A 13845-nucleotide genomic window follows, 5' to 3' on the forward strand; every position below is an offset into this window, starting at 1 on the left:
ATATATTGTCTATGACTAATTTTGTGCTACAATGGCAGAGATGTGTAGCGTGACAGAGACCATACGCCTCACAAGCCTGAAGTATTTACTATATGGTTCTTTAAGAAAAAGCTTGCTGACTCCTGATATAGTCACACACTAATAAGTTGCTGACTTAGAGGTTTTATGTGTTGGAATATAAGAAGCACGAATTCCCTGAAATGGTGTCATTTCTGGGTAGTTCCAAGAGATCTTTACACTCCAAAAGAAAAGTAGCCATTCTCAAGAGGTAAAAATAAACTTTTCTCTTACTATGTCAGTGACTATAGAGGTGCACTAACACAGTTTGGTAATAAAACCTATGAGATCCCAATTAACAACCAGAAAGTGATTGTGAGCTCATACAGATTTTGTTTGAAATACTTAATTTGCAGCCAGAGACTATTCATACATCTGGGCATAATCTTTGTGTCCACTTCCAAGAAGTGTGGCAGTCCTTGGTATGCCAACACTGACCCCTAAATGCTGTGTCTCTCTCAAGAGATCAAGCTAATACCCTCCAGGACTGACTCCAATGTAAAGATGATGCACAACCGTCCATTCACATGCTTAAAAGAGAGAAAATTCGTCAAAATGGAAATCTTATTTTAACCCTTCTCTGTTCATTTAGGCTAACTAGTCCCTTTAGTTTTTCCCACCATAAGAAGGAAATCTGCAAAATGGAGCAATGATAGATAGCAAATGGAAAACAGATCAGGTTGAAGGGGAAGACTGCTTTGTGGAACACTCCCCTTTGTTCTCATACTCAACCTTGATTCTGAGTTTTATTAAATAAGGGGTCATAACCAAAGGCCAAAGCAAAGAATGATGTTTATTCACTACATTTTTAAGAACCTGCACTCACCTGTCTTGGCCTGGGAATCGGGTGCTGTGATCTCCATGATGAGATTTTCTAAAGAAGTGCCTTTGCAATTGATTTCGTCCACCAAACTTCCCTTACTTGCCCAGTCATCTAGAAGATCCTGTTAAAAGAACAGACAGCTAAATGTAACATCTGGGGACTTTGGGACACCTGTTCTTCTAAATATATTCCTTAAAGTTTTGATAACATTGAGTGACCATCCTCATGTATTCAGCCACTTCAAGATCGGTTTAGCCAGTCATTATATGGGAGAATGATATCCTGGAATATTCAGGATCTTTTCATCCATCCATCCATCCATCCATCCATCCATCCATCCATCCAATATTTATTGAACATTTACTGTAGGCCAGGCATCATGCCTAACACTGGGGATAAAAAATACGATTATGACACAGTTCCTATAACCAAGAGCTCAGATAATCAATTGCACCATAATGGAATAAATGCTATTACAGAAATATAGACAGTAAAGTCTGAGAGCACAAGAGGAGACACACTTAATTCTGCGTAGAAGGAGGAAAGCTTTGAGTTAAGACAAAAGGTATAAAAAGGGAACAGGATGCATGTAAAGAATAAAAAGGAAATGGCAATTGGAGGGTAAAATGAGGAGCTCCATATGGACATGTACAGCAATACCTAGAATCATAGGCTACACTTTGCATTTTCAAGGGAACTTTATATTGGGGTTGCAGTCAGAGCTCTAACAGGGAAAACAATTAGGAAACAATGGCATCTACTCTAACTAGGTCATGTTGTCTCTGGAGGTGGATTGCCTGCCACAGAAGCAGAATTTTACTTCTTCCAAAGCAGGGACACCATCCCAGCTTTGAATTCTTTCCTCCACAACTGAAGTTCCCTGACAATCTACTTAGTTTACCTTAAAAAAATTTTTTTTTTAATGTTTATATTTATTTTTGAGAGAGACAGTAGGGGAAGGGCAGAGAGGAAGACAGAGGATCCAAATTGGGCTCTATGCTGACAGCAGAGAGCCCAAAGCAGGGCTCAAACTCATGAACTAAAGTCTGACGCTTAGCCAACAGAGCCACCCAGATGCCCCTACTTAGTTTGCTTTTGGCCTTAAGCTGCTGAGCAGCAGAGGAAGACAGAGCCATGAACATCTAGCAAGTTCATGCTGCCTAACTGAGCCTTATCAATTCACAGCTGTCAATTCTTTTATTAATCACTCTTGATTCCAAAGAGCCTCAGTTCCCAGACGATGCATTGACTCACAAGATATTTTAAATGTTTGAGGGCAACACAGTGACATCTGTTGGGCACCATGTGAACAACTACTATTACATGATTTTGATCTAACCACGTAGGAAGTTGAGGTTTTTTAGGTTTTTTTCCTTTCCTGTTTCTTTTTTTGGCCTTGAGGTACTGTGAAAAATTTCTTGAAACACTAAGGGCACTGTGGACCAAGAAATCAGGAAGCCTCTGCCCTGGGGGATTCCCTATAGCAAATGTTCCTGGCTCTCTCTGTGAAAGCAACTAAACTCTTCCCTGTCATCTGGCCTAAGACAAATCTTGCTTTACTAAGAAAAGGAAGAGAATGCATGAGAACTGGTTGGAGGCAGACTGGCTTGGTGTCAACAAAAAGAAGAGATGTATTAGAGGTGCAAGCAGAGGCCGAATGACTAAATCAAAGAAGGGATTCTGCAGGGGATTGGAGAAAGGTTAATCCTACTCTGGAAGGTACCTTCCAACCATCTGATTCTAACTTTCCTTTGTTTAGTTGTGGAGCTAATTCTTCTTTCCTCAACTTGTTGACCATATATCTAGTCACTGGCTCACATATAACAATTCTCAAACACATAGTGAGAGTGTAAGTTTCTCCAGGACTGCACTTTGACAACTGTCAAACTTTGACAAGCTGTCTTTTTGACACAGCATGAGAGGCCTCCGAGAAACAGTTGAAACTTTATAGATGTTATTCCCCATAGGTTACTTTTGTGGTTTTGGTGTGGACGTACATACATGCATGTATGTATTTAGAGAGAGAGAGTTGAGAGCACGTGTGCTAGGGAGAGGGGCAGAGAGAGAGAATCTTAAGCAGGCTCCATGCTTAGCACAGAGCTTGACCCAGGGCTCGATTCCATGATCCTGGGATCATGACCTGAGCCGAAATCAAGAATTGGGACGCTCATCCCACTGGGCCACCCAGGCACCCTGGTTTTGGTTTTTAAATTGGAGATGTTTTGGTGCTCAGTGCTGACGTAGGGGTAGGTGGGAATCACATGAAGAAAATGGGGAGATTTCTATTCTGATGATGCAGATGGATAACTTGGACTTATCACACCACTTCCCTACCACAGGGGGAGATCAGTCCACACAAGCTTCCATACCGCTGTCTAGTCTGGTTCCTGGAGCTCCTTTTGTTCACCTACCTTCAGGTGTTCGATCTGCTTTTCCAGCTCTTTAGTACTCATGAAAGTCTCTGTAGGTGGAATATTCCCTTCTGTTTCCTTCAGCCATTTCTGGAAGGTCCTAACCAGCTTCCGAAATTCATCCAATTGCTCCTGACAAGATGATGCATCTTCCTCTCTGTCAATGAAGACATTTTGTTACTTGCCAAACTAAGCTTTGTAAAGAAGTCAACTTGAACTAAAACTATACTCATTCTGGGACTCAAGGCAGCTTTTCCTTACAGGGCCTTTCCTTCCCATAATCTTTTCCACAGCAGCTTTGGCTAAACCACCACATACAATGTAAGAGAGCATCAAACTAAGGAATCTGTTGCCCTTGTTTGGACATTTCTGGGGAGAGGAGTCCTCAATCTTACCCCAGGCTAAAGTGAAAGCCAGAGAAACTGAAAGGAGCGTGCTATTTAGGTGCTATGATACAATGGAAAGAATGTAGGCTTTGGATGTCAAGGCCAGCTCTGCCACTTTTTAGGTAGTTGACTCTTTCAAAGCCTAATTCAAATGCTAATCCCCTTAGCAAGGAAGATGCCGAAACTGAGGCTCAGAGAAGTCAGCTTGTGCACACAAATGAATAAAATAAACCAAGGAGAAAGGATAATTCAATTTTGAAATTAAGTTCTGGAAGTGGCCACATCTGGCAGACTTTAAGCCAGAGATCCTGGTTCTTCATACAGCTAAATGGTCCTGAGCATAGGAAAAACCAGCCTTCCTGGCCTTTATCCCCCTCCTCTCCACTAAATAACCTGCTGCTTACAGTACTGTTTTGAGCAACTGCTTTTCTCTGGTCACTTTCCCAAGGCAGTCACTTGCCTAATCAAGGTTATATATATGGCTAAACCAAGAGAAGTCTTATCAAGCTCCTAAACCCACATGAGGTTTTCTAATGGAATCATGGCTTTTCAACAGTCAGCAGGTAATCTGAAATCAGCTACCCTTGTCATATATTCCCATGTTTGCCTTAAAAGAAGAATCCAGACACTCCTCCAAAACAGCAACTTAAATGTGGTCAAAACAAGCACAGAGAGACAGAGAGAGAGAGAGAGAGGACCAATATAACCCGTAATTACATCTGGAAAGTTTCTTCTAATTTTTGTCTTTACTTCAAATCCTGCCACAATCCTACTTGCTGTCCCAAATTTGTTCTTTTGGGTCTAGGTGACCTGGGCCTTTGATTGTACAGAGGGGAACTGAGCCCCATCACTGAGAAGGAATTCATTATTTAGTAAAAGAAAACCACTAAGGACCAAGTAGATTGAATAGCTTTGCCTGAAAGAGGCACTTTCCAACTCCTAGGACTCAGTAGCAGAGTGCCCGATGCCATATTTTCTACTGAAGGAGGAAAAGAAAAGCATTTCATTCAACAGCAAGAAAAAATTAGCTCCCCGAATTGACCAACATATATGAAAACTCACCTTTCTTTAACTGTCTTCTGTAACTCTGTAAAGTCCTTTTTGAGGTTCTGTACCCTGTCCTGGTGTTGGGAGAGGTCCAGGGCAAAGCCACAGGAGCTCAGTTCAGTGACCAGGTGCTCGAGAGTCTCAAGGTTCTCCTGTTGATCTTCCATTTCCAAATTCAGTTCCTGTTAAGCAAATAAGGAAATGTAGTAAATCCTCTCATCATTATAAATAAGTATACTCTAAAAAAAAATAAAAGATAGCTATATTAAATCTGGGGCAAGTTCCCTCTAATCTGTAGAAAAAGAACAAAAAAAGAGGCTCTCTGGATCAACTACAGCAATAAATATGGAGGATTTCTCCAATCCACCTGAGAATGGCTAGGAATTTAAAAGGAGTCTTGTCTCCTTTAAATAAATGTTCAAAGATTTGGGAGGCAGCATGGCAAAGTGAAAAGAATGGAGGTTTTTGGAGTCAAAAAGACTTCTGAAAATCAATCATGGCTTGTGATCTTAAGCTATTAAACTTCTCTGAGCTTCCATAGCTTCTCTCTTCTGTAAAACACGACAAACATACTCTCTCAACTATTATGTAACTCTGTAGTGAAGATATTAGCCAACGTGATTAAGGTAAGAGAAAACAACCTGTGGCATAAAAATTTGAAAAGAAGAGGTAAAACTATATTTGCAGATTATATGAAGTGTATTTATAAAACCCCAAGAGAAACGGGGCACCTGGGTGGCTCAGTTGGTTGGGCATCCGACTTCAGCTCAGGTCATGATCTCACAGTGTGTGAGTTCGAGCCCCACATTGGGCTCTGTGCTGACAGCTCAGAGCCTGGAGCCTGCTTTGGATTCTGTGTCTCCCTCTCTCTCTCTGCCCCTCCCCTGCTCATGCTCTGTCTCTGTCTCAAAAATAAATAAGAACATTAAAAAACAAATTAAAAAAAAAAAACCCAAGAGAATCAATACAATTAATCAAACAATGATGTAATCCAATAAAATAGCAAGCTTTATGAATAAAACCTTAAAATATTTCTGATAGACACAAAAGCATACCTCAATAAATGGAAAGATATCCATAAAGATATGTATGTATATGTGTGCATATATGCATGCATGAATAAATTTAATATGACCCAAATAAAACTACTAACTTTTCCCCCTATGACTAATAAAGTTGATTCTAAAGTTCACATGGAAAAATAAACATACAAATATAGATATGAAAAATGCTGAAGGAAAGCAAGAAAGGAGAGACTAGCCCTACTAGATACTAAAACATACCATAAAGCCTGAGAATAAAAAACAGTACGCTATGGTTTGTGAACAGACAGACCAGCAAAGAAGAACAGAAAATCCAGAAATAGACTTGAGCCTATACGGATAAACTGTATATGATAAAGATGAGTTCTCAAATCACTGAGGAAAAGATGGACTTTTCAGAGAAATGGTATTGGGAACAACTAGATAGATCAACTTGGATTCATACTATGCACTGTATCTTAGAATAAACTTAAAATGTGAAAAGATTCAAATATAAAAGAATGAAAGAAACCATACAAGTTCTAGAAGTGAATTCATGGGTGAATTCCTTCACCTGTGTGTGGCAAAAGGCTTTCAAATTATGACCAAAAATACATGTTCAGTAAAAAGTGATAAAGTTTACTGTGTAAAAATTTAAAAACCCCTTACATGGCCAAAAACACTATATAAGCAAAAGACAAAGGACAAACTGTGAAAAAAGATTTTCAACAGATCACATAAAAAGAATTAATCTCCCTAATACAGAACTTTTATAAGTTGAAAGAAGAAAAAAACCCAAAAAACAAAAATCAAACTCCTGACAGAAAACAGTAAAGGCCATGAACAAATAGTTTACAAATAAAAGCCCTTAAATGTATAAAAATATACTTAACTTCATCAGAGAAGAAATAAAAATTAAAACCACATCGAAACTTCATATTTTCTCAATGAGATTAACACAAATTCCAATGCTGACAACATATTCTGCATGCACTGCTGGTGGGAATGCAAAATGGTGAAATCTTGTTGGAGGGAGGAGGATGTAGGTAAAAAGTATGCTGGTGTTTATTGTGCATTCCTTCTACTTTTCTGTAAGTTTGCAATTATTCAAAACAAAATCCCAAAAGGACAGGAAACGAAACAAAACCCAGAGACCCTACTTTAACATGGAAAAAGCTGGATAAACCCAAGGCAGCAATGTGGCAGGATACTGGAATGCTGAAGTGCTACAGGTGGCAATGTGGGCAAGTACAGCCACTGTGGAGCCAAGGTGGCCACTACTTGGTCAAATTAAGCATAGACATATGCTATGACCTAGCAATCCAGCAGCATATGTATCTGTATCTGTGACAGGTGATACTCCTCACCAAATATTTCCAACTCTGCACCAACTACATATATGGTAAGAATACATTTCTCCACCCCCTTGAAAGCCAGGTATAGAACCTGCCTTAACTAATGAAATGTGAATGGATTTGATTGATTGCTCCCTGTTGCAGCGGTAGTCATGAAGGCATATGGCAGGATGAAGTTCCCGTGAACTTGAATCCCTGAAAATGACCGTGACGGACTAAGTAGCCCTACTGCTCTGGGTTAAACATGCAGAATGAGTGAAAAATAAATCCCAGTTTTGTTTTTAAAAAATGGACAAACAATATCTAGTTTACAGGGCGGTTGTGATAATTCTTTAAGATAACGCAGGTCAAGTTTCTAGTACACTGACTGACGTATTATGTGCTCAGTGAGTGCTGGTCCCCTCCTTGCCCTTCTTTTCTCTTTGTTCTGCCAATTTGGCAGATATATTCTCACCTGGATCTGCTGGAAGAAATGTGCAATATCTTGATCTGGCTGATTTCCAGAGGCTAGCATCCGGCTTTTGTTTTCCATGAACTGCTGCAGCTTATCAGAGAGATGTTCAAACATCTCTGCCTGGGGCAGAAGCTTCTTTAGGGAGCTCTCCTTTTCTTGCTGCTGTAGACAGAGTTGTTCGAAGCGCTGGCTCACCTCCGCCAGTTTGCCCTGCAGCACCGCAGCCGTGGTGCTGTCTGCCGTCTCCATGAACCGGGTCACCATCTCACGGGTGGCCTCCAAGCTACTCTTTTGCCGAGCAATGTCTTGCTTCAATTTCTGTCACCAAAAATGTGTCTGTCAGCTCCTGGCTCACTTATCCTAGGATATCTGAGCCACAAACCAATAAACTTCTCATAATTACATGCTCCCTTCCTCAAGGAAGGTTGGATTGCAACTGAGCCTCTGTGATACCATACAACCCATCCCCTTAGTTCTCCAGCCTATTCCACCAGTGACTCTGTAGCACTGCTTTTCCTTGAGCTTAACAATGGTTTGGAAATTGGGTAGAAATATCTTTATGTGGATTAATCATCATCGCTAAGTCTTATTAGAAGATTCATGGGAATGAATTCTTCTGATACTTTTTCAAAGTGATGAAATTCTGGAACACAGCAAATACATCCTCTATGCTAACTCTTGGGGCATTGGTCTCACCATGTTAGTGGCCAGGGCTTCCTGGATGACTCCCGATGACAGTGATGTCACCTGCTCCTCTTCCAGGTTTTGCTCGACTTCCCTGATGGACTGCAACAAGCTCTCCAGGCTTTCCTGGACACTCTGAGATTGGGCAATTGCCTTCTGCAGCAGAGCAGAGCGCTCAGCCAGGTTACTGGAGAGGCTCTGAAAATGGCTGAGTATGGAATCTGGAAAATGAGGGCCATAAGAAAAGTGTGGACATGATGTTTGTGTTGTGCTTTTAAAAAGAATGTATTTAAATTGCACATGTTAATTACAATAATAACAGGCATTACAACAAAAAGAAAGAATAAGCTTCAAGTGAATTTATATTTGAGCCAAATTCACAACGCACTGTTTACTGAGCACCTGCTAAATGCCAGAAATTGTGCTGGATGCTGAGGACTGAAGACAATTAAGATGAGTCCTTGCCTTCTGCAAACTTAGGACCATAAAAGCAAGCATAGGCAGCAAAAGGCACATCACAATTAACCATAAAAATAAAATCGTAAGTGCTATATTGATGGTAAGAGTAATGTACTAGAGAAGCCTGAAGGGAGAATAATTATTTCTTATCTTTTATTTCTTTTGGGGGTTGGAGGTGGTAGTCAGGACTTTACAAAGGAAGAAACCTCTCAGGTACAGCTAGAAGTTTGAGCAAGATTTCATCACGCATGCTAAGCACTCAATACATGTTAGCAGTTAAACCATAGGGAAAACTTCAGGGGTCAGGTAATGAAGAAATGACAAGTTTACTTGGGAAAGGAAAGAAGCAGGGCATGGCTAGAAGGCAGAATGCCTGGGGAGAGGAGTTGAAACCAGATTGCAAAGGCGGTCAATGGTGCAGGGACAAAGCTCATTCGAGGGTGAGCTATTACCGGTTGTATCCTCAGCCCCTTGCGGGCACCACAGATACTTGCATGATATAGTGTGATGTATTACAGAACAGTGGTACATACTAAGAATTAAGGGAGCACTCTTGTTATTGCTGCTTCATACCTGTAGTTTCTTGCACATGCTTGCGGTCTGGAGCTGGCTCTCCTTCAATTTCCATGAGGTCATGGGCTACTTTTTGGAGCTTTTCTACAGGTACTTGGTGCTCAGCTAATTCTTCCTGCAACTGCTGCTTGTCCATGAAAAAAGCCAAAAGTAAAACCTCTGAGTAATCAAAGCTGGTTCTAGGAACCGAGAGCTCCTTAGCATGATGCTGCTGGAGCTATGAAGAATAATGCTGTTTATCCATACCCACAGATGTTAGAATTAACTGTTTTAGGAACCAGATCTTGTCCGAGGCATCCCAACCACTGCCTTTAACCTATGAGAGTATTTGCTTTATCTTGTGGTAGGTGCTCCATCCCATGTGCTAGAACAGCCTGTGTCCCCGCCTACCTTTGCTGTTGCAAGCTGCTGTTGTAGGATCCCAGGGTCAGAGGCAACAGTATCTGAGAGGAGCTTCTCCACGTTGGCTTCACAAGCCTGCATCCAGGCCTGCAGGCTGTCAGCAGTGCTCTGGAACTGCTGATACCGGCCTAGGAGCATGTTCAGGTGAGAGCCCAATCGTGTACACTATGCGGGAGAAAAAAAGGGAAAGCAGATTTATGCAAGGGCAGGCTAGAGGCAGCAGCTTTGTAGGTAGGCACAGTCCAAAGAAAAGCCTGGCTTTGTTAAAGGGATCTCACTAGAACTACAATTGAGGGTAGTTCTGGGGACTCCATGGACAGATAAGTAGCAACCATCTTCTACAAGTGGGGCCTCTGCTGTTTGATCCATACTATTCACCCCAACTATATTATAGACCTGTGAAGATTTAGTGAGTTATATGATAAGCCACCAAAGAAATGCACACCAGGTTGCAGGCTAAGGCAGGGACTAGGAGGTACAAAAAGTGTTCCTTTTGGTGAGGTCAGAGATGTTGGCAAAATGCACAATACAAGTTAGAAGAACTGACTGGATTATACATCTTGGGAGCTAACGGGAATTCTCTGATAGGGAAGAAGGTAAGGATTTACCTAGATGCTCTGTCTAGGAATAAAGACTGTGTATGTGGTTCAAGTTTTCCTTGTACTATGTCTCCTGCGAGCCCACATCTGCTGATCAGGATACAGGAAGCGAGCACCTCCATCCACCTTCCCTACCAGAGCGAGACATGATACCCCTGATACTGCTGGGACCAGGCATTAGCCCATGGGCCTCCACATTCTGCATTTTTGCAGAGCTCATAAACACATTCTGCCTGTGGTCAATACACAAATCAGTTCACTCACTATGTCCTGAAGTTCTTATTCTAAGCCCCAGAAACCATGCATAGTTATGTGAGGGCTGCTGTGATTGTTCCCCCAGAGGCCATCAGGAACTTCTTCGTACCTTTGAATGCAGAGCAGTGTATCTTTCTGTTGCATCCTTCAGTTTGCCCTTCACTAACATTCCAGTTGCTGATGCCTCTCTGCCTTCCTCAAAGCTGTTTTCTGTGTCTAAAACTTTCTGTCCGGAGATGGTCACAAATCGCAAGTCTCCTTTGTGGGAAATGACATCCTCCGAGAAGCTGCCCTGCCGCTTCAGCAGGGAGGGAAGGGCTTCGGGGCAGCTGCCTCCTTGATGCATGTTCTCCAGCTCTCTTTCAGACCGTTCCAGCCAGTTCTCAAACTCTTCATGGTCCTGCAGAAACTTCTGCAGCTCGTCCCGCAGTGTCTGTACCTGCTTCAGCTCCGCCTCCGACCGGGCCAGGGAAGAGGCATATTGGCCCTTTAGCTCTCCGAGCTTGTCTTCTAGCACCTGGCGTTCTTCGGGGGTGAGGTTGTGGCCATGCTGATCCAGGAAGGCCTGAGCAGACTGGGTGGCCAGGATGAAATTTTGCTGCTGAGACAGCAATTCTTGGTGATGGGCCTGGCAAAAAATCCCCCCAAGCAAAGGACAATCAGCAGGTACACCACAAAAATTTGGTTATATCTACAGCTGGAAGTAGAGAAAGATCTCAATAGGCCACTTTTCCAGATGCTCAAAAAACCACCAATATCTCTCACTCTCTAAGGATTATGCCATATACTAATCCCAGCTGAACTGACACATACAAGATCTTACATTTTCAAAAAGATTTCACATGTATTATCTCAACTGATTTGGGACACAACCTGCAATGTAGGCAGACAATATAATATCTATATTAAACATATTAGGATAAGGGATACCAGAAAGATGTTATATGTCTTGACTAAGGTCACCCAGACAGTTAAGGGACAAACTGAGACTAGAATCTGGCTGTCTTTACTAAACCATCCTAAGCCTAAAAGAAGGTACAAATGGCCAGCTGATAACTACTCACATTAGTGGAAGGGGAAAGTAAGTTGGATAAGCCAGACATATGACAGTATAAAAACTGCAAATACTTAGCTGTGAAATATGTCACTTACATATCCATGAAGCCGGTCCCAACTAGAAAAGCTCTTGGAAAATTAATTCATTAAATAAACAATTTAAATTTTAGTGAGAGTAAAATGTATTTCTGGATAGCATAAGTAATTTGTATTTCTTATTTGTATGTGCTATAGCTACATGGTTACACGTGGACCTTTTTCTATTTTGATGGGATTTAAGTTATTTTAGGGAGCTGTGTTTGTTTTGTTTTGTTGTTTAAAATGTTCTTCCTGGGGCGCCTGGGTGGCGCAGTCGGTTAGGCGTCCGACTTCAGCCAGGTCACGATCTCGCGGTATGGGAGTTCGAGCCCCGCGTCGGGCTCTGGGCTGATGGCTCAGAGCCTGGAGCCTGTTTCCGATTCTGTGTCTCCCTCTCTCTCTGCCCCTCCCCCATTCATGCTCTGTCTCTCTCTGTCCCAAAAATAAAAAATAAACGTTGGAAAAAAAAAAAAAATGTTCTTCCTGAGTCTATTAGACAACAGTGGGAGTTCAGCCAGTGTTCCTGCCTACCTATAGTTTATGCAACTACCTGGGTTTAGGACAATAGCCTAATTTTTTCTGGAATATTGTCCAGTTTCAACCTGTATCAGCAACCTGACAGTGTCAGCTTCCAACATCACCTCAGGGAAGCTGGGGTGACAAATATTTCCTTCTCAAGTAAATAGTAAGGGGCAGTACCATAGCTTGTCTGTACACCCCCCCAGATGTCCCCATCTCATCCACCCATGAGTAAGGCAGTCTCTTTCCTGGGATGGAGATGCCCCTTGGTCAGGCTGACTACTGCCAGCAACAAGTATCAGGACATTCCTTGTGACAGCAGACCCATTTCTGCTCTGTGCTGTTAAAAGACTGCCACAGCTTTGGGGGACACCCTACAATGGATCTCCAACCATAGAATAGCATGCAAGAGGCAAAAATCTTACTAATACAAAACACAGCAATGACTGACAAAGGCCATTCAATAGAAGATTTCTAGCTAAGCCAAATTTTCTTTGCTATGAAGATATCACTACTAAAATAGGTAATCTATGTGTTTTCTGAGTTCCCTAAACATACTGTTTTTCAGTCATGCCTGCACATGCCAGTTAATATTCTAGGAGATGGTTCATCTGGTTCGTTCACTGGTTTAACTCCAGTGCCGGACATATAGCAGGTGCTCAATATTTGCTGAATAATGAATAAAGGAATAGAGATAAATAGTCAGGAATGGTTTCTTGAGGGCAACAGGCAACCACTAAAAGGCTCGATCAGGGATATAGCATTTTAGAGCAAGGATGGGAAAGGAGAGAGAAAGGAGCCCAGGATGATGTTTAGTTCAGACAATTACGTGGAAGTAGAGGAAGGAGAACACATCTGACTGGGGGAGGGGTGTTATAGGAAACAGGAGCTCTGTTTTTGAGGTTCAGCTGTTTGTGGTTCCAAGTTACAAATAGGCAGATGGATTTATGTACTGGTTTGAAGCTCAGCACAGGCATTAAGGCTGGAGACAAATACATACTGGAATTCACTAGTATAAATAGTAAGTGAAGTGTCATGAGTGGATGAAATTACCCAAGGGAAGCATATTCTGAAAGATGAGAATAGGCTTAGGCAACAACCCGGAAGCACATCAGTATTTCACAAGTTGGCCAGAGGAAAGGAAAAGGGATTACTGGGGCAGAGTCCTGCTTTGGAAACCAAGGCACACAGTATTTCAACGGTGTCAAAGCTGCTGAGGTATCGAAGAGGGCATAAACTGAGAAGTGCGCACTGAATTTACGGGCAAGGAGGTTATGGTGACTTGCCTGGGGTGGCAGAGAGCCCCTGGCATCGTGAGGACAAGCTAACATCCTCACCTTCATCTTCTCGCACTGCTTGTCCAGCTCCTCCAGGGCTTGGTTCACTGCCCTGTGGCCATCAGTGGTGTCCATGGCTCCTTTCCCCAGGCCAGCTCCTGACAGCTGCTCCATCTGTCTGCCAGTCGATCCCACCCCAGTCACCCAATCCAAGAGAGCATCAATCTTACTCCTGTTCTCGGCCAGTTCCTTTGCTGCTTTACTCTGAAAGCCATAGAAGAGGTTTAGTAAGAAGACCTTAGATACTCGGCTATACAAGAACAAATTAAGTAAAAGGTGAGACTTTTATGCTAAAGAAAAAGAGAAGCTCTAAGACTACGTATAAACA

At 42.1% G+C, this 13845-nt stretch overlaps 1 protein-coding gene across 13 annotated transcripts in view; it reads right to left on the bottom strand.

Moving 5' to 3' along the window:
* The window catches only part of MACF1 (microtubule actin crosslinking factor 1), a 231296-nt gene that overhangs the window by 93147 nt on the left and 124304 nt on the right, over nt 1–13845 (bottom strand). For all 13 annotated transcript variants that reach the window (XM_047084219.1, XM_047084220.1, XM_047084212.1 and 10 more), the window contains 9 exons: nt 13518–13721; nt 10637–11155; nt 9662–9838; nt 9272–9395; nt 8252–8460; nt 7556–7873; nt 4740–4906; nt 3292–3448; nt 884–1001 (listed from right to left, as the gene is read on the bottom strand). In XM_047084219.1, the coding sequence (XP_046940175.1) occupies nt 884–1001; nt 3292–3448; nt 4740–4906; nt 7556–7873; nt 8252–8460; nt 9272–9395; nt 9662–9838; nt 10637–11155; nt 13518–13721 (1993 nt within the window). The remainder of the gene's footprint in view (nt 1–883; nt 1002–3291; nt 3449–4739; nt 4907–7555; nt 7874–8251; nt 8461–9271; nt 9396–9661; nt 9839–10636; nt 11156–13517; nt 13722–13845) is intronic.

This window comes from Lynx rufus, unplaced genomic scaffold, assembly GCF_022079265.1.
Source record: "Lynx rufus isolate CCGP_SWC_20201006 ecotype Redwood Valley unplaced genomic scaffold, mLynRuf1.p SCAF_2, whole genome shotgun sequence".
Classification (NCBI taxonomy): Eukaryota; Metazoa; Chordata; class Mammalia; order Carnivora; family Felidae; genus Lynx; species Lynx rufus.